Source organism: Lissotriton vulgaris, chromosome 9, assembly GCF_964263255.1.
Source record: "Lissotriton vulgaris chromosome 9, aLisVul1.2, whole genome shotgun sequence".
Classification (NCBI taxonomy): Eukaryota; Metazoa; Chordata; class Amphibia; order Caudata; family Salamandridae; genus Lissotriton; species Lissotriton vulgaris.
In genome coordinates, this window is record NC_141697.1 from 1,018,437,756 (window position 1) to 1,018,463,852 (window position 26,097).

The following is a 26,097-nucleotide window of genomic DNA, read 5'->3' on the forward strand; positions in this document are numbered from 1 at the left end:
TCCTCAAGGAGTGCAGATTTCATGGTTCTCCCTTTAAATTACTAGGTGAATACAAATGTGAAAAACACTTAGATGCTTCCCTGTTTGGGCCTGCCCACATTAATAGCAGCCAAAGGTCTTCTAGCCTTTTGCCAGGATGATGGGCAGCTTAACAAGTGCCCCCCCCCCAGCACATTTTCCCACCGATTTTGGTGAGGAGTTCTTGATGCCAAGGAATACAAGGGCATCTCCACCAAGAAAAGAAACACTTACATCATATAGTTAACAGGAAGGACCCTTGTTTGGTGGAGATTTGCCTCTTTGTAGTCTTGTTGTCTTCTATATAGGAGGATTTATGTTATTTCTAGATAAAGACGCACCAGGCACAATCTCAATGTCAAAACGCACACAAGGTCACTGGTGACATTTCCTCATGCTCCATTACGCAGCTGTAGGGTAGAATACGTACAGGACATTTACCCAAGGAGGTAGCACTTAGTAATTAATCAGTAGAAAGAACACCACTTGGGTATATATTTTGTGCAAAGGGCAGGTGCAGTTCCTTTGTGGCTGAATCACTCACACACACACACACAGACACTCCCACAACATAAAATAAACTTAAAAACAAAGATTACAGGGATGTTATAGTTAGGAAAAAGAATCTTAAAAAACAGAAATTAATTGAAAAAAACTACTGTTACAGGGACGTTAGTTAGACTCAGACTTCACTTGTACAAAACAGTGAAATTCAGCAGTTCTAATTTCCTGAGCTAACTAGAACGTATGCCCCCGCAATGCACTGCTTATGACCTCTCACATAGTACATCACTTATGACATGGTCAGTGACATCACTGATGGCATCATCCACAGAACTACTCACAGATCCACTCACACCCCTATACAACCACATACTCCCACTCACACACCCACTCACATGCCCATTCACTCATACAAGTACTCACAAAACCACTCACTCACCCATACAGCTACTCACACAACCATTCACTCACCCATAGAGGTACTCGTACAACCAGCACTCACCCATACAGCCACTCACACTGCCACACACTAGTCCACTCAGTCACTCACTCACTCATACACCCACTTACAAACCGTCACTCACCATTACAGCCACTCACATCACCAGTGAGACACTTTCACACCCACTCACAAACCAATACAGCCACTAACACCTTGCTCACACACCTATACAGCTACTCACATACCCACTCGCCAATACAAGCACTCACAAAGTCATTCACTCTCCCATATAGCCACTCACCCACCTACTTATTAACCCATACAGCTACTCACACACCCATTCATCCACCTATACATGCACTTACACACCTACTCACTCAATCACCAATACAACCACTCATACACCTACTCAGTCGCCCATACAGCTACTTACACACCCACTTATTGAGCAATACAGGCAACCACATCCCACTCACATACCAATACAGCCACTCACACATCCACACACAGATGGATACAGTCACACAGCCACTCGCATAATATACATTAGAAATAGTATAACTCATTAGTAGATCACAAATCATAAAAATGTAACTTTTGAGGTACCTTGGTACTTATTTTTAACATGCAAACTTAAAAAAAAAACACTCATAATCACTGGATATCATCAGTGACGTCATCTGTGATGTTACTGACCATGTCATGAGTGATGTAATATGTGAGGTCATAAGCAGGGTATTGCGGGTGCGTAAGTTATAGTTAGCCTACGTAACTATAACTCCTGAATTTCACTGGTTTCGTACGAGTGAAATCTGAGCCCAACTATAACATCCCAGTAACCTTTGTTTCTTCAGTGAATTTCCAAGGTTTTTTTTATTCTATTTCCTAACTATAACGTCCTTGTAACCTATAGTTCTTTCAGTGAAGACATATACATATATGTGTGTATATATATATATATATATATACACACACACACATATATATATATATATATATATATATATATCCCATTTTACAAAAGTAGAAGTAAAGAACGTTATGACTGAGATAAAGCTACACTGTATAACCAATAAAACTGGATGGTTTGGGTAACTGCCATTACCTCTGCCATAACAAACCTAAATCTCTGATCTAGGACACTAAATTGTGACTGTAGGCTTGACAGATTTTTAGAGTTTAAGTTGATCTCAAACAATATTCTGTCAGTCATCGTGACTGTATAGTGATCATATGGACACTATAGTGGAACAATAATAAGTGGTACATAGGTGAAATCTGCAATAATAAGCAGGCTTCACAAAATCTGCGGGTGAAATGAGTTTGCAATCACCATGTGTTTCATGGATGTCTGTGGCACAGAATGTGGACAAGGAGGTTATTTCCACGACAAACCTGCATTTTTGTCAGGTAATTATGCCATTTTCAATTTCCCCTGAAGTACCTTAATACTTTTTGTGGACTCATGTGCCCAAGGTTACACCACAGAGCTCGAGCAAAGTATTGTTAAGGGTGCCTGCTGCAGTCTTTGAGGACACCTGATCCAATATGGCCAGACATTGGAATATTGTCAAATGCTCACAGTCAATCAAAATTGTGTGTTCTTGAGGACAAGCCAAGGATTTCATATGCATACATCATTATAGGTTGTCATGACTAACTTAAAACTAATTTCCACCAACTCAGAAGGAAGAACCAAAGATAAATGTGAGAGGTATCGGGTGCAGATTTAAAGGTTCAAAGCTTATTCATGAAAATGGCATTTCCTTAAATCATAGCTGGAGGTGTAATAATAAACTTGTTTTCACACATTTATTACTACAGTGCAAATTTAAGTTCAAGTTTATTACCACAGTATAGCAAAACCTTTTACTGCCTCACAGATTGCATACTGATATCTTAATAATAAACAACAAGAACGAGCTCGAAATCAAACTGCATCAAAAATCCATCCAGTAATTCTTTTGTAATATAAAAAAACATTAGGTTTTTAAAAGAACTCAACTACCAATCTAGTTGGTGGCATGCTTCATCACTGGGTTTCCACCTAGGGAGCAGAGTGCATCCTAGTTGTGCTATGATGTCTGGTTACAGCAGAGCAGGATTTTATTTTTGTGTCAATTTGTTAGTTTGGCGAGTTAAAACTGTCTCCAGGATACCCCCCTAGCCAGGAGAATTTTATTAGCAGGATCCCGGGGCAGGATTAAAAAATGAAATGTGGATGTGGAGGAGATAAAAATGGTCTCGTACATCCTAAATTTGGTCTACATGTTTCAGCCAATTTAATTAATATGGGTTTTTTCAGGACCAAAAGTGAGGGGCCAGCAAATGGCCCTAAAAGTGTATGTGCACACGCGCTTATGCATTTCGTTGCACCAAAGCACCTTGGTCACAACGTGACCAAGGTGCTTTGGCGCAACGAAATGCGCTGATGCTGCACTTTTGTGTGTGAATTCATTAAAAACTATCATCAACTGCACTGCACTGCCGTGGCATTCTTGTCCAAAACGAGATGTTTTTGGATTAAAATTTCAGTGTGTGGCGTGGCACTGAACAGCAGCACTGTCGGCAATTCGGCAGACTGAGGGCAACATACTGAAACCACGAGAATATACAAACACATGTGTATTACTTAAATGTTTTTTCTCTCTCCATGGCTCAGAACAATGACAATTTTATGATAACTGGATGCATTACCCGACCAGACAATAATGATACAACCTCCGGATATTTCTACAGGAGCTAATGTTGACTTTCAGAAACCCGGATTCTCCAGCAAGCATTAGTAGAGAAAATGTCACTTTCTTTGTGGGTGGCAGATTCTTCCTATTCAATAATGCTTAATTTGTAATACTGCTGCTGATTCCGCACCCAGGAGAGGTATATGAATATTGTTTACCAACTTGTAAGCCGATAGCGTTAAGCAGCGGAAACTGTTAAAGAATCAAGAAGAATAGATTGCCTATTAAGTCAGTTTATAATCCGAGTTGATCAGAACTGAAAAAAATAGACAGGTATTCATAAAGACAAAAATGATATTGTAAAGTGTGGACTACTTTTTGATTAACTATACTTTAATACATGCATTTTGTGCCTGCACATAAGCTACCACAATATTTAGCAGTGATGAAAGCAGTGTATGTGAATGAACCATCTTGCAATTTGTAACATTGCAAAATACACATTATTAATTTAAAATATACTCGAATTTGCGTTGTTCAGTAAAGGACATCAGTAAAAGACATAACCCTGGTTTTATCCTTTATGTGTGTACCTGTCAGCTTTGAAGGTGTGCATTATCGCCTTAACTACTGCGGTTTATCCGCCGCGGTGCGGGTGTTCTGAAGAGTGGGCGGGGCTCCGTCGGCCAACGGCCGACGGAAGCACTAGGAAGGTAGGGCTGCCGTCGGCAGATCGCAAGGGGTTAATATTGTTGTTATATATTTTCGTACACTCTCACCCCAAACATCCATTCAATTAGGGTGCTGGGAAAAGTTCAAGGTGTCATTCAAAACACATGCCCAGGAAGATCAACAAAGTCGTTCAGAAAACATTAGAGATATTTTTGTTAAATTCTCAATATTTCTGCATATGAATTGAAAAGAGACGGTTTCACACATTTCTCTGCCACACAAACTAAAACTTTCTGGTATAACAATCTAGAAAAATAACGAGCTAAGACTAACCATATACTTTTACATGAAAACCTATAAAAATAATTAATTAACAGCTGGTGGTTGGGGTATTTTCTGTTGCTTGCAGACTAAAGATTAACCAGTTACGTGCTCGTGTCGGCCAATGACTGACTCAAGCACTACCTCGCGGTTGCTGAGAACGATGGTTGGCCGACGCAGCCCCGCCCACTCTGTAGAACGCCCGCACCACGACGGAATGTCCACCGCAGTAAACAGGTTAATTTCTTTAGTCATCTTACACAACGTCTCATTTGACAATCCTGAAAACACTCATCGAATTGTGTGTTCAATATAACGAACTGTGCAATTGTCAAACTCTCCTATGAATCAGAATGAAGTTCACAAAGAGAATGGAAATAAAGACCATAAAATGTGAAGTACCAACTAGCCAACATGTTTAGTTTTGCAGCATTTCTTTCTTATGACCTTTCCCTTCATAAACTGGTTGAGAATAAAAAACAAGGGTAACATTCATTTTTCCTGGTAATATTCATTTAATATATTTTCAAACATGCTTATTGAGACCTCTTCACACAGTCACAAGAATGTATGCGAATTCTTGTATTAACACTAAAAATATGTTTACTCAAATGCACATTTCCACCTAAGAAACTCCTCTTAAGTGTCCACAGTACAGAAAATGTATAGGATTAAGTATAAGGGTCTAGTATGATGCCTGGAAATCTACTCAACCCACGATGAAATATAAAAGATCAGATTTTAGATTTGGAGTTTATTTGTCAGTAATCCCAAGGCTCCTTCCAAATGCTTTTTTGGTCTCGCAGAGGCGTGCGCGAGGCAGCCAAGCTGCCCCGCCTCTGCAAGAGATTTTATTAGAAAAAGGGGACTGCAAGCACCGCCCTGCCTTTCCATTGGGTAGAGTCTGGGTTTATGGTAAATGCTGGCTTCCCAATGGAAAGGAGTGTATTTGGGTGCCACCCTGTCCGTTTTTCGGACAGCCTCTCCGGACACCATGGCCTTCTTTACCGCAGTGGGAAAGAACTTTTCTTATCTGCTTGTTTATTTTAACAAGCAGATAAAAACATTCTTCACCACAGCTGTGAAGCAGGCACGGAGAGCAGAGGCGCAGGGGGGGCACGGGCGTGCAGATCTCCCCCAACCCAGACAGGGCTCTCCCTCCCAGCGTCTGCCGGCAGCCACTGTAGCAGGGGAGAGTATCTCCCCTACCCTCCCACCTTCAGCTTCTTCCTGGTTTTGACGACGGATATGGTACATGTTTTTTAGAAACGAGTTTATCTCTGGTGAGGGGTGCTCTGAAAGTCTCATCGAAACACAGCTAAAAGGGGCAGGTTTAGAAAATGTTTTCTTTTAGAAACTGTTTTGTGTACCTCATAGGCTTTATCAGCAGGCCGCATCCGACAGCGGCGCACAGTAAATAAAAGAGCGCTGTGTGCTCTTGGGCACCACTCGAGAGAAAAAACACATAACACTGCGCAGTCGCCTCTCATTAAATTTATGCAAAGATATCGGTAAATTATTGAACTTTAATCCCCTCTGCTTCTTCAACTGCACTGGTGATGGTTTAGAGGGGACTCTAGTGTCTCCCAGGATGCCCCCGGGACTGAAAGTGAAGGGGGTCCCTGCACTACTCTGTTGTGATGTCTGATATGTTGTTGTACATGTAAGCGCTGCCTTTAGAAGAGGCGGAGACTGACTCCTGTGTCATTTGAATGCACCACACGCACAGCAGAAGTGACATAATTTCATTGATTCGCTCTTTTCTTTGTGGGGGAGGGGCTGAAGTGCTGTTTTTGGACACACTAATAATTTACTTTACAGAATCAAGAATGAAGGCGCAGAAGCAGCCCTGCGACCTCCACACTAGGGCATGGAAAGAAGCAACAATGAAGCCGGCTGCAGCCTGGTGTGGTGGCCGCGGTGGCGACCGTGACCCGAGCTCGTGGGGCAGACTGGGCACAGGGCAGCGAATGCATTGATTATTAGCGTGAAACAGAGGTTGACTGATGATAATCCTGGGGTTCCCAGCCGCCATCCACCAAGTAGCCGCCCGTCTCTAGTTACTGTGTTCTTGTCGCGCCATCGCCCAGTCTGTCCCGAGGCATCCTCTTTGAGGCGTGGGGCGATGGTGCCCCATCGCTAGGGTCGTGCTAGGGACATAAGGGTGCAAAACACACTTTAAATAAATAAAATAAACATAAAAATTAAATGAAAAATGAGAGCTCACTCCAATTGTTTTTCATGTCCTGTTTGGAACCGTCCCTTTTAACCCCTTCGATGCGGATGACAAAGCCAGCTCCTCATGGGCGTTACCTGCGCTGCGCGCATGACGAGCTGGCTTTGTCACGTAACGTGGGATTTTTAAATTTTCAGCACGCAGCGGGAAAACCCACTAGCGTGCATGCGGTTAATTACCGGAGAGGGGCAGATTGCTGTTGTTGGCTCAGCAGGTGTTCCCGATCACAATAGAAGCACCTAGAAGTCCCCACACTCCTCTTTAACATCTCCCGTAGTATAAGGAGCAGAGTAAGGTGTTTCAGGTCACAGCCCGGGCGCCTAGAACCTCCACACTCCTCCTTAGCATCTCTCCGCAGTATAAGGTGCTGAGGTGTTTTCAAGCACAGCCCGTGCATCTAGAAGCCCTCACATTTCTATGTAGCATCTTTCTGCAGTATAAGGCATTTTCAAACAGAGTCGCGGCGAATAGAAGCCTCATCATCACCTTAGCGTCTCTTACAGTATACAGTGCAGAGCGAGGTGTTTCCAAGCTCAGTCGAGGCGCCTAGAAGGCGTATCATCACCTTTGCATCTCTCCGCATTATAAGTTCAAAGACTCCGGTGATAAAATGCAGCAGCCGCCTAACGCCGCTTTTTTAGGTCTACGGCCCCTTCTCCCCCCAACTGCCGGCGGCTTTCCCCGAACCTCCTCGTTGCGTTACTTGAAACCCCTCCTTCCAGAACCCTCTTCCCCTTCCGCCTTTGACTGCCCTCTCACCTCTTGCCTCTGCCTCACACCCGTGCACCCTCTGCCCACTCTGTGACGCCCTTTTTTATTTTTTGCCCTACTCTTTTTTGAACACTCTCCCCATCCGTTTTTAACCCTACCCCCAATCTTCTTTGGTATCTCTCTTCACTCTCCTATTTCCTTTTTCCCATTCTCTCACACCTTTCGTTTTCTCTCCCTCTTAAAGTTTAACTAGCCTCCACTCTCCTCTCCTCCTCCCCCCACCCCCTCTTCTCTTCTCATCCCATCCCCTTACCACCCAATCCCCTCTTGTTTCAACAGTCATACTTTAGCATTATGACTGGAATATATAGAGTGCCATGTTCAAGGCTTTATCAGCTAAATACAACACGGCGTGTTCAGATCTACTGCAGACCATCTGATTCTTTATAACTTAGTAAAGACAGGCCTTTTGTTTTTACATTTAGATGCAACATATGCTTCCTCTCACCCGGCACCCTTGACACCAAATGAGAATTTTATGTAGCTGACCAGTTCATGCATCCTCATATTATCTCAGAGAATGAAATCAGTTTTTTAGCTGCTGGGTATACCCACCAACTTTCTACTTCCTCCATCATCACTTGTACGCGCCGATAATCCATTTTTCTAAAGGTATTATGTGATGTGTCCCGTCACATTCTGTCCACTCATGTTACTGATTTACCTGAACATCTCAATTTATAAGAAAATGTTTTAAGATGTTCATGAACTGTTGCCATGATACTTCATCAGGTTATATCTACAGGGGCTGATGTTGACGTTCAGACAACTCGGACACTCCAGCAAAGCAATTGCAATGCTCACAGAGTTCAGAGCTCACATTTTTCTCAGTTCCTATACATACATACACATACACATACACATATATATATATATATATATACATACATACATACACATACACACACACAACCACAGTCTCTGTTTCACTCAAGGTCGCAATGTCCAACAGGGCCAGCCAAGGACCACTCCTTGATTCAGGATGGCCACATTCCATATACATAAACACACACCACATAAAAGGTTAATATTATTCAGACGTTCAATATGCTAGACATGAGCTTATGGCAGACACTTTTGACTTGCATTAACATCTTACTACAGTCCAAAAACCCAAACATCCTGCAGTAGCTCTCCGCAGGATTCTAAACAAAACAGAATACTGCACCCTATTCAACAAGCGAAGGAAGTATTTAAACCACAAATTAATAACTAACAAGCACCACGCTTCATCATCCATTGTGTCAAGCAAACGAGGCAATTATAAAATAAGGTACATTTATGGCCAAAAAGAGGACAGTGCTAAATCCTTTAAATTCATTCATGGCATTTAACATTCAGAAACATTCTACTATAAAACGTGCATTTTAATGACAATTTTCCCACAAACATACCTCGACAGCTATAGAACACATTCAGATGTGTTGGTGGAAATTAATTACTGGACATAAAAAGATATCTACCGAGCCCTGTAATAAGGGTCATCCCAGTTGCCTGGCAAAAGTCTCATTCCATTGAATTAAAAGGATTGGGGAGGAACGGGGGAGCAGGAGAGATTTAACTATAGTTGAAGCACGCGCTGTTTCTTTTCAATGGGAACGAATAATTACGCCAACCACAAAGCAGCTGAATTTTATAATTAATTTCCAGACGCTTTACCTGTACACGTTTTACAATAATTTCTGATTCATCAGATGCCCTCTATAATGCAAAAAGTTATATTTTCAATAACTGAAAAGAATGCTGTTTCAACCTAAGAGAGTTGCAGACAATATAAGGCTGTCAGACAGCGACGTTTGCTTCTAACATGCAAGTTAAAGGATAAGGAATTTAAAATGCTGCCTGTGAACGAAACCACTTTTCATACACAAATGTGATCTTTTTTTCCAAAGGGTAATACAACAGTACATTTACATAAACTAATCCAAACAATCTATGCATTTGACAATGGCAAACCTCACACAGACTGCCTATTGTTGGTTTACATCTTGGGGTTCTTTATGTTGGCTTGTAACACTGCTCTGGCTGTCAAAGGTTTGACTTGGACTCTAAATAAATGGTTAGAGAAGTGCTGCACAGCAATATTGGACTTCTTTGCTATAGAAAACCTGCTGTGTGTGAATTCAAAAGCTATTAATTTTTCAGTCACAAATATTCATGCCTATTTCTTTTAATAAAGAAACACTGTGCAGAGCAACCGGGAGATAATGTTGAGTAGTGGTACAGACATTTCAATAGAGCGGTTAAAAATAAATTTAGTATGAGGTCCCCATCCAAGCTATAATTTAACCGAATCAAAAACATGCCTCATTTTAACAATAAAGCGAAACCATTCCCATCTCCATTCACTACCACTGGGTGACTCCGCCATGGTTCATACGGTCACCCCAATGACATTAATGGTGCTCATAGGTCCAAAATATATTTATGTACATTGAAGACTTTTCAGGCCATGCAATTCCTCTCACTGCAATTTGCTGCTCGTAGTTAACAATCTCTAGACATTTAAAGTACATGTACCAACAATGTGAGGCCTTAATGGTTTAACATGCAAACATCATGTTGCTACTGCTCTGCCCAGTGCAACTGGGATGATACAGCAGGACCGTCATTCAACTGTATGCCTAATACAATTGCACTGATGAATACGTTTACAAGAGAGCTTCATGTCACCAATGATGAGGGGTTCTACTCTTACGGTTTAATTTAACAATGTAATGAAATCTGAAAGTTGTATTCCTGTTGCACTTAAGTGTGTTCCAAATGAAGTAAAAGACCTGCAAACAATCACATTTAAAAGAAAATCCCAGAAGAGGAGCACTGGGTCCTTGGTAAGAAAGTCATCTGGTAACCGTACCCCAAAAAACAGCTACCACTATTACGCACTGTAATTTGTGACAACCACCACTGGCACACAATTTCTAATCTACACCACAGTGGAAGGTAGTGTTATGCTTTTAAGTACAAAACATGTTATAAAGGGGAAAATAGAATACCACTGCCCTCAAGCTTACCTCCCATAAATGAATAGTAGGTATTACCTGCTGCTACCGTCTTTCAAATGATATATATTTTAGAGCTAATCAGTACTGCCCCCATTATAATGAACTAAGAGAAAGGGCATTCTGGTCAAACTTTTAGCCAGCTTCCTCACATGACCCTTGTTCTTGCTATCAATCATGCGTATCAATGTGTTTAAATGCAGGAATTCATTCTTTATAATCAGGATGCTTAAGACCAAGAGAGTTACTTTGATTTCCAGTTTAGGAATGTGCTTTATATACCTAGAAAACGATGGTCCGCTGTAGGTGAACCAACATCACAAACACTGCCCGTATAGCTGTAATGATAAAACGATCCTCTTGCGACCTCAGATTATCAGGGTGTTCTCTTCCTTGTGGAGTGCTAAGGGACCCTGTTCTACGTATGGTAGCCCGCAATGTTGTACTGTAACTCTTAGCCCCTCATTCTCCAAGCTACCACCCCATTAAACATTTTCAAGATTAGGATTTATGAAAAGCTTTGCAGTTTCAGATCTGAGGTGGGCTTTCATGTAATCATAATAAAAATAATAATAATAATAAAGGGATTTATAAAGCGCATGGTTACGCCATCCCAGCGTGTCCCCGTGCTGGGGTGAGAGAAGTGGTAACGGCCCAAACCGCGGTCCAAGGCGCCCGCTTGGTTAACCTGAGAACAAATACGTTTTAAGCGCCTTTCTAAACTTAGCTTCAGAGATCTCCATCCGGAGTTTTAAAGGGAGTTTGATCCAGTTCTGAGCTGCCAAGAACCTGAACGATCTTCCTCCCATTCTGGCATTCTTTACCTTCGGCACTTTCAGCAGGCCAGTCCCACTAGATCTAAGGTACCTTCCAGGCACATAGCTGGTACAAGGTCCCTCAGATATGAAGGACCAACGTTCTGGGTGATGCGGTGGCAGGTGCATGATACCTTAAACATCACTCTTTTCCTTACTGGAAGCCAGGGTAGTGTATCCAGGGCTCTTTTAGAGGCAGCCCTGCTAGGCTGCTTAAGTATCAGCCGTGCGGCGGCATTCTGCACAACCTGCAATCTCCTAAGACATTCAGCAGTGGCGCCAAGATAGAGTATGTTGCCATAGTCTAGGCGAGATGTAATAAGGGCGTGCACCAACATCTTCCTAGCCTCTATTGGAAGGAGATCTAACGTTTTACGTACATTTTTGAGGACTCCAAACATTTCCCCACTACACGTCTGATGTGCACATCGTAAGATGAAACCAAAAGGTGAAGATGACCGGAAGAGTGGGCAAAAAGCACAGAAGGTACCAACTTTTCATCCTTTGTCCTATAGATGATTGTGATGAGCCTTATTCTTGGCTGAATATTCCTAAGGAGGGCATGGATTCTGTTACCTCTATCCTTTTACTACCAAGTCACTGCCATCATCACATTTCTGGAAGGCTTGGAAATCATCAAAGCTAGTGGCCTCAAAGACATTAAGCGTGAGATGGAGCATGCAGATATCTATGGGACCTCTGTTAAACAGTGTTTCGCTCATTGCTTCGGTTATCTGAAAAGGACTGCAGGAACTCCCTGACCCTTCCTAGTATGTCAATCTAATTATGCAGTTCATTCAATAAAACAGAGAGCCACATAGGTAATGTCCACATTTCAGGGGCGTAAAGACAATTCAGGGTGAATTTGTGCAACCTTGTATAGTTCAAAGTTTTATTTCGACAATTCTGTAGAAAAATCTGAATTTTGATCACATTAGATGTACATTCACAGAAAATACCTCAACAACTCATGCTTAAATGGCTAATCCATGCAGAGGGTGGGTGAATAGAGAACAATTCCCATTATTCTTAACCCGAAAAACAAGAATATATATGGCCTTTATGAAGTCTTGTAACTTACCGGTTGTGGAGTAACTTTTGGTTCTGTTGACTTCACATGCAGGTGTGTCATCATTGCTTGCAAGCGCTCTTTGTCTTTCGAAAGCTAACAAAAAGAATTAATATCAGTTAATGTCTCAGTGAGTAAAATCTCAAGTAGACTGCAATGTACAAAATAGACTGATTCTTTTTAAAGATTCGTTCCTTGCTGACACAGAAAAAATCCTTGCGCTGAAAATTCAGATATCGAGCATGGTTAGATCGAAGAGTTCATTCACTGAACCAAGCAGCCCATTGAGTACTTGCAGCACCTCAGTAGGGTATGCAACATCCCAAACATTTACTGGTAGTGTAAATATATCCTCATAAAAAATGTGCACATCGGATTCCAAGTTAGGTGGCAAAAAAAATTAGGCGTGTGCAATAATGCAACCAGACAAAATCAGCAAATCAAAGAGATCAACCGGAGAGGCAAAGTAGTGAGGCTATTGAGAATGTCATAATAGGAATAGAGCTTAAAAATGTAAAATTCAAGAAAGGGAAGATCAAATAATGTTTTTTTCACAATTCTGTGTATTTTGAATGCTGATGATTTCTGTGCACTAATTGAGCATCACAAAGGTTCTTAACGTAACCACAAATGTACCAAGTGCTTCAATTCTGCAACAACGTAATGGCCATGCACCTCAAAAAACCTTTCCCACAGCCTCACAGTAGCAGCTAAGTAGAATATGCACGGTCCTATTCACTCCCACTCTATCTGCAATAGATTCTCAGTGTAATGCAGTGTATGTTTTCGAGTTAAACACTTGGTGTATATCTTCGAGTTAAACACTTGGTAGAAGAAACAAGATGATACATTGGAAAGAAGACAAACTACCTTGTGAATGTAAAAAAAATTAGTTTTTCTAAAGAGGGGTGGAGGGGGTGCTGGAAACCAAGAGGAGGTGGTCATTGCCCATCAGTCATCCCTCAATCATGGAACTGTATTGGAGACTAAATTGGAATTTACATCATCACCTTTGATCTTGAAGGTTTTCTTGATCAAGAAACCTCAATTTTCTAAGCCAAGGTATAAATTGTTACCAGCAAGAGTAGTCAGCAAGTCCTACGTCTGCACAAAGCCAATAATGGCTTTGATCAAAACAAGCCTCTTTTAGGATGCATTTAGCCAATGTGCACTCACAAAACAGGATGTAATCAATGTTATTGTTTCATTTTAAACCACATGTTCATAGTCCATTCTTATCGATGTTATCGCAGCATCACAATACAACATACCCCTTTTTAATTGGAGGAATTGACTCAAACATAAGTATAGTAACATTCAACTAAACATTTGCATCAAGTCACTTTATTAACGGCAATAATGTGCAATACTCACAGGATAAAAAAGAGGGGAAATGACGTAGTGATGAAAAGGATTCTTTATTGTTCCATATCCACAATTCCTATCACTCACACAAGGAACACTGCTGCAACAATCACAGGTTGGTTTATCAGCCCACCCCCACCAAGGAAAGTACCAACACCCACGCCAGAAATGTTCTGAGCTTTTTAATCATCACTTCACTCCAGCCCTTCCAAAAAAGACTTGCTTTATTTTGGAAGAAAACATGTTTCTTGCTCAAACTGGAGACTTGCAGTTATAACAAGAACAATAAGAACCCTATAAAGCCCCTGGCAAGGAGAGCTCTACGAACTTCAATAAGTGCATGCCCCTTGACTGGGGTGATGGGGCTCGTGTCAACAAAGAAGAGCAGCCGGTGGCTGTCCAACACCACAGTCTTTGCCAAAAGGACTGCTTTGAGCATAGCCTCGTGGTTTCTTGGTGATTCTAAGATAGTTATCACTGTGCTACCAGCATTCATTTTCTCCCCTCTGCTCCTCACTGGTAGCCTATAGACTTATTGACCACGTCGATTTCATTTGCTGACCTTCCAATCAGTTGTCACAGGATCTTTTCCCACACTGAAGTGTAATTTTTCAAAAGTGACTTTGGTCTACATTATAATGTACAACAAATATGGGTTTACAGACATCACCCGAATTCCACCTGGGTGTAACTTCATATCATAAAGGGCTATATATACAAAGAGGGAGTAGACATGCAGACAAGTATTTCGTTTATGTAAGCATAGGGTCAGACAATTCCTGTACACACAGGGTTCTCGTCAGTGTCTAGGTAGGTAAAATTCCTGTCATTTAACACTGTTTCCTGGCAGTCAAACATTTCCTTGTGGTTCCAGAATGGGGGGTAGGCTGTGGCTTTCATGAGGGCAATTCAAGGTGGGATCTACCACCTCCCACTCCGGTTACGGTCAGTTTCATGTTGTTTAGCAGATAGCTGCCGTCTGAGCGGAGACCAAGATCTGATGTGTCATCTCTTTTTAAGACCCCCACCCCCGCTAACACCCAGTATGCTTTTTGCATGGAGCTAAATGTTGTAAGCTTAATCCACTAGTTCACTGGAAGCAACCTGAGAGCAAATTTGAATGAAATGTTACTAATAATGACAGTTTTCTGCACAGCCAGTGGGTTTAGGATTTAATTACACAAGCAGCTTTTAATTCAAAGTATTTGGCCTACGTCAACAGAGGTAACTCAGATTTTGAAAGAACATGGCATCAAAACTAGATAATTTAGGAAAATATTAAAAATGTCTGCAATTAGTGCATTGGCAATATTTTGGGAAAACAGTCTTACTTAAATGAGAGAAAAATAGTGCACCTGGTAAGTGTATAAAACAAAATCCAACCTAGATACACAAGATACTACCAACTATCGCCCGAGATCCAGGCTTCCCCTTCAGGACAAATTAGCTGAAAAAGCTATGAATAATCAATTGACCGCATTTATTGAGTCAAGCAACCTTCTAGATTTGACCCAATTTGGGTTTCGAAGCAGTCACAGTACGGAAACAGCCCTAATTGTGGCCATTTGAAGAACTCAGATCTACACTAGATAAGGGAGGCAGATCAGCCCATATCCTGTTGGACATATCTGCGGCTATCGGTTTGATCAACTGGCTAAGACAGCTGGGGATTAAGAATACAGCCTTGGCCACTTTCATTCTTTTTTAACTAATAGGACATAATCTGTTGTACTCTGCAATTTCGAATCTGAGCCATATACGTTGCCCTATGGTGTGCCACAGTGCTTGTCTCGAAGTCCTACACTTTTTAATAAACACATCACGCCTTTGACCATTTTAATCAAATCATTTGAGTTTTTCCAAATAGTAGTATAATTTTCTAGTTCCGGCTACAAAATAGGTGATACCTTTCAATATTGCATGTCAGCAGTTAGTAATTAAATAGGCAACCGCTGCCTCAAATTAAACTCTTCCAAATCTGAGGTGATGCTGTTCGGGCATGACACCTCCTTCTGGTCCCCCATCTTGGTGGCCACAAGAGTTGGGGACTCTGTCGGTACCCATGAATAAAGTTAAAAATGTGGGTGTTATTCTGGATAATAGACTCACTTATAAGAATCAGGTGTCCTCAGTCATCTCCTCCTATTTTGTTTCAAAAATCATTAAAAAAAAGAGGTCTCACTTAATCCGTTTTGAGTTATTAAAGACAGTAGTCTTTGCTTTAATTCTCTCCTATATTGACTATTGCAACGGCCTGTACCGAAATCTACAAAATGGCATTTTAACTAATCTACAAATGTTGCCAGGATGTTGCTGAACCTCCATAAATTCCATTCGGCGATTCAGGCTCTCAGTGAACTGCACTAGCTCCCTGTGCAAAAGCATGCTATTTTCAAAGCCTTATGCATTGCATTAAGATGCTAGGATGGGTTAGGTCCAGACCACCAAAAAGAAGAATTTTAGGTGGTACACTCCAAGAAGAGCTCTTCACACAAGTAACACCAGAAATCTGGTGATGCCGTCCCCCACATTTCTCTCTTTGGGAGGAGGCAGCTTCATTAGAGGCCGAGCATTACACTGGAATACTCTCCCCCTTAGCATCAAATCTGCATGACTCTCATGACTTTTAGGAAATCTTTAAAGACATGGCTTTATTGCAATCAATCAGGGCCCACCTTAGCATCAGAAGGTAATGCCAAGACACCCCCGGGCCTAGGAACACTTTACAAATTTTCAAATCAATCAGTAAAAATGAATGATAAATGGGATGTAAAACAGAAATTATTTTATTTCACTGTGTTTTTAAAATCTTGCATAAAGGCAAAGTGAGATTCAAAATCCGAATTCCATTGCTGGATTTCCGCACTTTACATAAATTATGGGGATGCCGTCCATGGCGATTGCCTGGTCGGTGATAAGAGGAAGCGCTCAACAGTATTGCACCAATGAAACAAAAGAGAGGCTATTGATGGCGTTTGTAAGAAATTGTACTTTATTGCAACGGCATTCTCTGGGAAGGAAGTCAAAGGGCACGAGTACCTATAAACAGAGTGCTGCTGACAGTCAATGTACGCTGTAACCATGACTCTGTTCAACAGCTAAACAAGTGAAAGATGAACAGGAACTAACCCCACGATGCCTCCTTTGTGCCCATTCCAATAACTGTTTAAGAAACGCTGGCTTTGTTATTCATTTTCCTATTCAAGGACGTGCAGCATCCAAGAGTGATGGACTAAATAGGGATGAGGATGATGAATACTTTACATATGCAGGCTACAATCACAATTCACATTTCTGCTTAGTGTATAGTGTTCTTTATGTTCGACAATAGACATATCCATCTACATTTTAAGGTTAAGACTCCTGATACAGAGTGACATATCACACTGCCGGCTGCGAAGTGCTGAACAATGAGACCTACAAAAACACAATGTGCTAAGAAAAACAACCCACAGCAGCCTGTAAAATGCAACAAAGGCAGCACCTTCAATACCAGAAGTAAATGGAAAGCATCAGTGAATGGAGCCATGCAACCTATAGAAGGTGTTTGTTTCCAGAATACTCCCTGGGCTTCTTGCACTCACAGACAAAGGGCCTACCTCCTAGTTCTTAACACCAAGTACGTGTCCTCTTCTGATTCTTCAGCCTGGTAGGTGGCCAGTGAGTGAAACATTCACTCCACTATCCAGGCTAACGCAGTCAAAAAGGTGTTGGGTTAAGTTGTCAAGTGGTGTGGAGGAGTGTCTCAGGATCAATCAAATGTGGTGTTCGGTCTGTCAATCAATTTCCTCTTTCTTCTGCCTGTCCCCCCCCATGCCCTCTCCCCCAAACCATTTCGAGCAAATTTAGTATCCTGCTGTACAGCATCGGGCAGTCAGAGCGGAGGAAAAAACAAGACGTTTGTTTGGCCTTGCAGCATCTAGCAAGAGGACATAAAGCAGTCACACAGCCTCATCGGACCTGGCTAAATAGGTCTCTTTCACAAATAGCGGGCACTCGATGTGTTGCTCGAGCACATCAGACTAACCCTTTACCTAGTGAACAAGAAATATGACTAACTTCCTAAGTTAACAAAAACAATTAGCCTGGCGCTGCCTTACTTAATCTTCACCAACTAGACCACCTCAGACCTACCATCTCAGGATCACATTTTCAATGTGCTATGTACAATTCACAAAGAATACCAGATTAGCGGCTCCTATATACCAGAATCGGACGCCTAAATATGTCCCAACCAATGTCGTAAATCAAAGTCCATCCATCACATTAGTCAACAAAAATTTAAGACGATAAAACAAGCTGGAAGGTCAGTGGGTGTAAAAAAGCAGACATTGGAATATCTTCCGTTGAAGCTTTTGATCCGAACTCAGTTATATGACTTTGGGAAACCATGGAAAACTGAACTCCTCAGATTTGTGTGTACTTGACCTCACCAGAGAACACTAATCACAATTTGCGAATTTCAGAGGCGGTGAATCAAAAGTCGGTGTGGACAACTTCTCACACTCTGATGCTGTTGAATTCTCTCCCTCTCTGCGAAGCATTCTCAAGTAATCAAAAGGAGACACATAAAACTGCATATAACATTACAAATCAATACCCTGCATACCAAGATAACATCAAAAGTTGGCGAGGAAAGCTGCATTAGAAGTGGTCTGTACTGCCTTTAAAACCTGTTACTACACTTTGTGCCAAAACAGCAGAATTTACAGGCTTCAAATTATTGACAGATTATACCTTGTAAAGCAACGCCTATCAATGCCCTTAATATATTTTTGGGTGAAAAGATGGCTATCTTACTTAAAAAATGTGTTCTCTATAGCATGACATAGAAAATACGATAGTATCAGACCTGCAGGTCATGTGATTGAGTGTCAGTTAGGTCAATCAAGCCTTTCATTCTTCTGAGGTTGTTAAATGTATATGGTTACATTAAGTAACCATAATTTGTTATTTAGATGGCTTAGGAATTGCAAAAACCAGTAATAAACTCTTTATAAAAATTGATTATGGCATTTATTACCCTGCTTGCTAGCATAACTGTCTGAGGACGGAGGATAGAACTCCAGAGAGACGTTGCAATGCCACCACATGAAACCCGCTGTTCTGCAGTGTACCAGGATCGAGTTATTACTTCATTAAACACTGCTCTTAGTAAATTACTGGCGATTGGAAAGAAAGATCAAAAGCAGATATTCTATGCTTGAAGGCCCACTGAGTTATCTTCAGTGGTCAAAACAAGGCTCTAAAACATCAACCATAGTCAGCCCAAGCCAAAAAGACCTGACCGTACACAGTGGCTTAATGGGTTTCCTTTTTAGAATTGGAAGTGATCAGCCACTGAATTTGTTCTCAACAAAAAGTGACTGCTTCAACCCGCCCTCATTCTGGAAAAATGAACTGAACAACACTGCAGACTCTCTTGTGGTGGCAGTAAAATACTTATTTGGTTGAGCAGGTCTGGTCAATAGCACCACAACTATGCAAAGGGGTTTGCTCAAATAAGTCATAATATTTGAAATTGTCTAGCATCTCTTTCACCTAAGAAGACCTAGATGAAGGAAACTCAAGCAATCAACGAAAGCTCTCCAATATTAGCCATTCTTCTGTGGATTCTGCGGGTGATTGCATAGGTGACCATGATTTAGAACCTTGCTAGTTCCCCGATACTGGGGATCCAAAGACAACAATACTTTCTAAAACCTAATCCTACTAAAGGAATACTTTAGGGTCGTAAGGACTGAAAGAGACTCATCACCTAGGTGAATTTAAAAAGGAGGTCAATCAGAATGTAATACTCATTTTGGATGGTTTTAACATTATCTTCAAATGTTAGGATGATGTGGGTTTTTGCCACAGGCAATCTGCATCATGCGAAGAAAGGCCAAATTTCCTGCACACACAGCAGATAAAAACCTTTAAGTCTGCTCTTAGTGAAAAAAGTACTTTTTAGCATACCGCCTGTGTCAGTACAATGCAGCATCTCTCTTTCAGAAGACTGCTTCTCTGGGTGCAACCGGACGCTGTAAATGTGAAATGGAAACATTCAGAAATGCTGTGCATGATCTAATAATTACACAGAAAGCTGGAATGAGAATAACAAAACTATGTATACTTCTTCTCTTATAAGAGGGTTGCCCAGAAGATGTCCACAACATCAAAAATATGAAAATGATACTGTCCATGTTGCCCTTTGCAGTGAACATGCCAAATGCCTAGTCATTCTCAGTGTGTCTCTCTCTGCTACTATAAATACACACCTGTCCTTAAGTGAAAACAGTCTCAATGTACAAAAATGGTTTTCGTCTTGGGACACCTTAACAATCAATGAAAAAATCACTACATATTCAGGTCAGACATGGAGGATGTTGAAGTCAGGTCGCTTAACTCCGCCAAGAGTTCTTTCTTTGAACCATAAACAGGGGAAGGGGATCCGAATGGGTGGCACTTGCCAGGTATTTATCCAGCTACAAAATTGCGAATCGCCATCACGGCCCAATGCGCCGGTTATCTTTGTTAACTTTCTATCTGTTGCTTATAAATGACAAGCGCAGAGATACAAAGCAATAGTGAACATTAAGAGATGAACGAGTATGGTACAAATCAATGGATTCCAAAAAGGACCTCACACATTAATAGTGGACACATACAGACTGTCAGTTAATTCATTGATTAATAGGAAGTAAATACTTTTCTGGCCATGTTCCTGGGTGTCAAGGTGCTTTTTAAGTCTGATTTGACAGCACAGCTGTTTGAAAGATTATTGTAACTAATTCTTTGAAATATACATAGAGTGGACTTTGGTTTCGCCCAGAAGAGTACTTATCTATCAGCCCACGGTATTGGCTGTTTGGCGAATCATTCCAATTCCAATGGAGAGCAAGTACTGCAACACAAAAATTGACGATTTTACAACGCAAAAGTAGACCGAATGACCACAAATTAAATTCTATATCTCAAAGATGCACTGTATACAGAACACAATTGTTTTTTTATCTTTGGTTTTTTCATTGCAGCAGGTTTTACTTTAAAGTTTAGTCTTTAGATACAGGCAGGATAATACTTTGGCAATGCAGGTTTAGGACCAATTGCTGAAAACCTAACGAAGCAAGCATGGCGCTAGGTAAAACAAACTGATGCCTATAATGAATAAATGGCTCCTCAATGACTGGCTTGACACATCGTACCCATCAGAAAGCTCACAGTACCTCTTGTTCACTTACATTTTGTAGTATTGCTTCAAAATGAAGTTATTCAAGCAGAAAAGGATGAACTACAAGAAATGGAGATCTCGGCTGAGGACGGCCATGACAAAAACTGGTGATGGTTTTTTGGATCATGAAAGTAGCACTCCCAGCTCTAGAAATAATCCGAGGAGAATCTGCAGGCGACAGTTAAATAGTCTTAATGGAGATGAGAACTAGAATGGATGATCCATCGGTTTGTTGGGTGAATTATTTTGGAAGCCGCCCTAAGAAATACAGGAGTGATGGGGCACTTTCGAGCATAATGCAGCTAACACTATAATGTATTTAGGAAACTGAAGCAGGAAGAGCAAGTGAGAATGTGAATAACATTTGGGCAATTGTTAAAAGTTTGTCGTAATACAGTTGGGTATTTATAACATGTGGTAAATACAATTTCCCACCAAATGCTGATAAAAAATAAGGTAAAAAAAAAAAAACATGTGATAACTTATCACAGAACTCAATCCAATCCCTGTGCAATCTCTTGTTTGCACAATGGTCCGAATTCAGCCATAATCGCAAAATCGGGTCCTTAACACTCTTCAGAAGTTAATCCATGCTGTACAGAAAATGTACCCCACATATAAGCACTTTAAGACCGCCCAAATTAGTAAAGTCAAACAATCATTAGTTCTTGCGGCAATCATTTTAGTCAATAGCTGTGCAGTTGCGGCAAGTGTTAGCCAGCATATACAGAAACAGAAAACAATGTCTTCAAAACAGCAATGAGAGTGTCATCAAGTCAATGGAGCTGCAAACTAAATCTAGAGCGCAGCTAAAGATATTTGTCACACAACCTTGAGATGAACGCTGCATTCTACCTATAAATGTGTGAATAATATTGGAGCATGACAGTGGCAGCAATACTAATGCATCCTAATCAATTTTCCATTTCAGTAGCAATTGTAGAAAGAAAGCTGTTGTGCAGCAGCTTAATGGAAGATGCACTGCTCTTGAATCTCGCATTTAATATGCTTACATGTCTTGCTTTCTAAGCTAAAATAATTAAATAAGGAAATAATTAACCTTTCCGAACCAGGTACACAAGACACTTAAAATGTCCTTGATTGAACTTTGATTCGATTAATATAAATACCGTATTCCTTGCTCATCTGTCAATCAAGAAGGACAGAACAATGATAAATATGTGTCTCCTATTTAGGATTAAGTGAAATAGCAAAAAGAAAATGTTCAGATAATTAAAAGTTATGTAATTAAGATAAGTACCTTCTCACCATAAAAACAAAAAACTTTCAGCATGTTTTGCAGACTTTTCTCTCAGATTATTTGGAGATGTAAATGACTTTTAACTCAGTAAAATTCCAAATGTAATTATCTTCTCTATTTTGCCCTGGGCTTTCCATATATCTCTTCACTGCGGCCTTGCATACAAAACAGGGTTCTCATCTGCTGTTAGCTACATTATGCTCAACGTTGTTTTAATTTCTCCTCCGTATTAACCTTATGACTATGCAGACACACGCTGTCACCCCATCTAGAAGGGCAAGAAACACTGAATCTTAAATGCATTTAAGAATTTCTGAATTTAGATTCACAGGCGTAATACATTTGCCTCATATCTTTATCGCTCAGAACGTTTTGTTTCCCACATTGATACTTTCAGAAACTAATTTGCAGATAGAAATGCTACAATACATTACTAGTTAACACCGGGTCTGTCTTTGCATTTGAAATGAACTGAGAGCATCAATAATAGAATTGAAACCAGGGATTAGTGGCAGTCTGTAACTGTGAGCTGAGGCTATGTGGACTAGGACGAAATAGTAGGGGTTCATGGCCATGTGTGAGAGATTATGGTTTACACTTAAATATGTCCTCCTAGACATAGGCGAGATAATAGTCCGCCACATGTATTGTCTTCTGATTTTTTCGCAAACTGTGAATATCGGCTAGTTTATGCCTGCAGCTCTTTTAAACCGTATCAGGGACCTGTTAGACAATGTGCGGGCAAGTCACAGTAATGCATTTTAACACTCCCAAGCACCCAGAGAATCCAGGTAAGCACTGGTAAAAAGGGTGACAGCACTAACCGTAAGGGGGCTCAAAAGTTGAGGACTACACAGGAAAATATTAACAAGGCGTTGAGCCCTTTTTAAACGGGACGAAGACACTCCCAGTAGGACCTAAGTGACTATGGCAAACTATGCTCAAAAAGTCCTTCATCCTGCGGCCTGTGACAATTGTAATGTTATACGCATCTTCAGCCACAAATGAAACAAGCACCACAGATGGTTGACCACGCTCTTCCTTTAGTTTCTCAAAAAATAACTAAACATGTATCCCCATTCAGGATTATATTAGATTTGTTCAGTAAATGTCAAATTTGTCTGAATTTCAAGGTTCTGGGAAAATGACCTTTTAACCCTTTGCATGCGGTCGAGATTCTGCACCTGTGCGGCAAAAATCCCAAGTGGGCGGGTTTATGACGGCCCCCAGCTGTCATCAGCACACGAGCGTCGTAGTGCATGACGGACGGGGGCCGTCATCAGCATGCAAGGGTTTAAGGAGGCACACAGAACAGGTAAAAAGATTGCAGTTAAAATACAGCTATTTAAATCAAACATTAGCAAACCCAATTCGCCTGGCGTTGGCAGCCAACCTTTTGGGTTTTCCAATACTTTTTTTCTTTTCTAATGGTTTTTGTAAAACTTTTTTTTTAAAACCTTTTTTGTTCATCAAACAGTCCTGTCTATTTTTGTTTCACCAAAAAAGACACACTAGGCCTGTAGACCCTGGCATCTCTAAGTAAGTTCACATTGTGCAAGAGCAGAACGCCATCATCCACAGTGAAGTGAGCCAATGACAGAAGTGGGCTACGGTGGAAGAAAGATCTGAATGATATAACACATCAATGCATGAGGAGAGTGAGAGATGAAAGCCCCTTCAAGTATTTTATACATAGAATTTTACTAAAATCAGAAGGTCTTGACTACGATCAGACTTAATGAATGCATTCATGTATATGATCTTAGGCAAACAATATATATATTTTTTTAAATCAGGGAATCGCATTTTTCAAAGTTTCATGTGCACACACGCCCTACAGCATGTGTGTGCACAACATATGAGCACAGATTGATTTCAGGGGTGCAACAGGGTGTCCTTTGGACACCCCTGCACCCTAGAAATCGCATTCTCAATTTGCGACTCGCAAATCGCGACTCGCAATTGAGGAATACCTCCCTGTTCATTCCTATGGCCCTAAAGGCCCATAGGAATGAATGGGAAGACATTCTCAATTTGCGATTAGCAATTAGCGAATCGCAAATTGAGAATGCGATTTCTAGGGTGCAGGGGTGTCCAAAGGACACCCTGTTGCACCCCTGAAATCAATCTGTGCTCATATGTTGTGCACACACATGCCATAGGGCGTGTGTGCACATGAAACTTTGAAAAATGCGATTCCTTAAATGCAATAGCAATTTGAGAATTCGCAAATATTTGCGAATTATCAAATTGCGAGGGCCTTCACCCTTCATGCATTCCAAAAGCAGATTTTGCGATCGCAAACGGACGATTTTTGCGATTCGCACCGTTTGCGATCGCAAAATCCTTTGATGCATGTGCCTGTTAATGTTTACTCACTCCACATACTACAGTCGCAATTATCCACTGTTTTATTCACAAAGAAAATCGGACAATGTGGGGTCTAAAATGTTTGCTCCAGAGAAAAGATTCACACTATTTGAAAATCTCTTTCATCTCTTTTCAGACAACCTCTGAAGCATCGCATTGCTTCTTCACCTATGCAAGACCTTACAACCAAAAGAAGTCTTGCCTCTTCTTCATTCACCTGTATCGAAGATGAAGTGACTTCTTTCTTTCCAGGTTTATTCTTACTGCCTATCCCCAAGCGTGCCACATTGCTTTGAAAAAACAAATGATTTGTTTGAGTAAGTGTATGTATTAGTTTTGACAAGTCGTTACATTTCTCTTGGATTTGAGAGATTTTGTAAAGTAACATTTCCAAAACAAATTACAACCCCTTTATATCGGAAGTGAAAATTATTATTTTAAAAAAAATCTCATCTTTAAGTTATGAATCATGTTAGTTTACTAAAGGCCTCTCACACAACACTAACAGCTAGATTCATCAAAGTCCCGATTTGCGAATCCTTAATAGCGATTATTAAGGAATCGCTATTAAGGACTTGCAAATCGGGATTCATGAAGAAATCGCAAAATAAATTGCGATTCCTACAGCTTCCTTATTTGCGATTAGCAATTTGCTAATCGCAAATAAGGAAGCGATTTCAAGGGTGCCAGGGGTGTCCAAAGGACACCCTGTAGCACCCCTGAAATGTGAATTTACACTGATGTTGTGCACACACATATCCAAAGGACATGTGTGTGTAACATGCAACTTAGAAAAATGCATTTAAATGCATTTTTCTAAGTTTTCGCTATTTACCACGAGGTTTGACTTCGTGGTAAATAGCGCTCCTAAATTGCGAATTCGCAATTTTTAAATGTTTCATGAATAGCATTTAAGGAATCTCTAATAGAGATTCCTTAAATGTTAATCATCGCAAATTTGCGAATTCTTTATTAGCGATTTTTGCATTTGGGATGATGAATCCCAAATGCAAAAATTGCACTCGCAAAGGGCCAGATTCAGAGAATCTGGCCCTTTTGCAAGCGCATTTCGCTTGATGAATCTGTCTCTAAACCCTTAGGATCACTTGTTATGTGTCTGCTCATAGTTGCCGGAGTGAAGGGATGGAAAAAGGACAGACATTAGTGTTAAGAATCTCTCTCTATATATATATGTGGTGGAATCTGCAATGTTTCCATGTTGAGCTAACTGGTCAAAAGTAGCTTGCTGTTCCACCAACAGAAATGAGAATGATCTATCCTCTTGGATGGGATTACAGATACAATGGAGGGTTCCAAGCTTACATTCCGATTGCCTTTGCGGCCGATGGGTTTGTAG

The 26,097-nt window shown here is 40.8% G+C and overlaps 1 protein-coding gene across 23 annotated transcripts in view; it reads right to left on the minus strand.

Annotated features, from left to right (window-relative positions):
* The window catches only part of FOXP1 (forkhead box P1), an 875,723-nt gene that overhangs the window by 52,879 nt on the left and 796,747 nt on the right, over positions 1 to 26,097 (minus strand). For all 23 annotated transcript variants that reach the window (XM_086938895.1, XM_086938901.1, XM_086938902.1 and 20 more), the window contains one exon: positions 12,544 to 12,627. In XM_086938895.1, the coding sequence (XP_086795021.1) occupies positions 12,544 to 12,627 (84 nt within the window). The remainder of the gene's footprint in view (positions 1 to 12,543; positions 12,628 to 26,097) is intronic.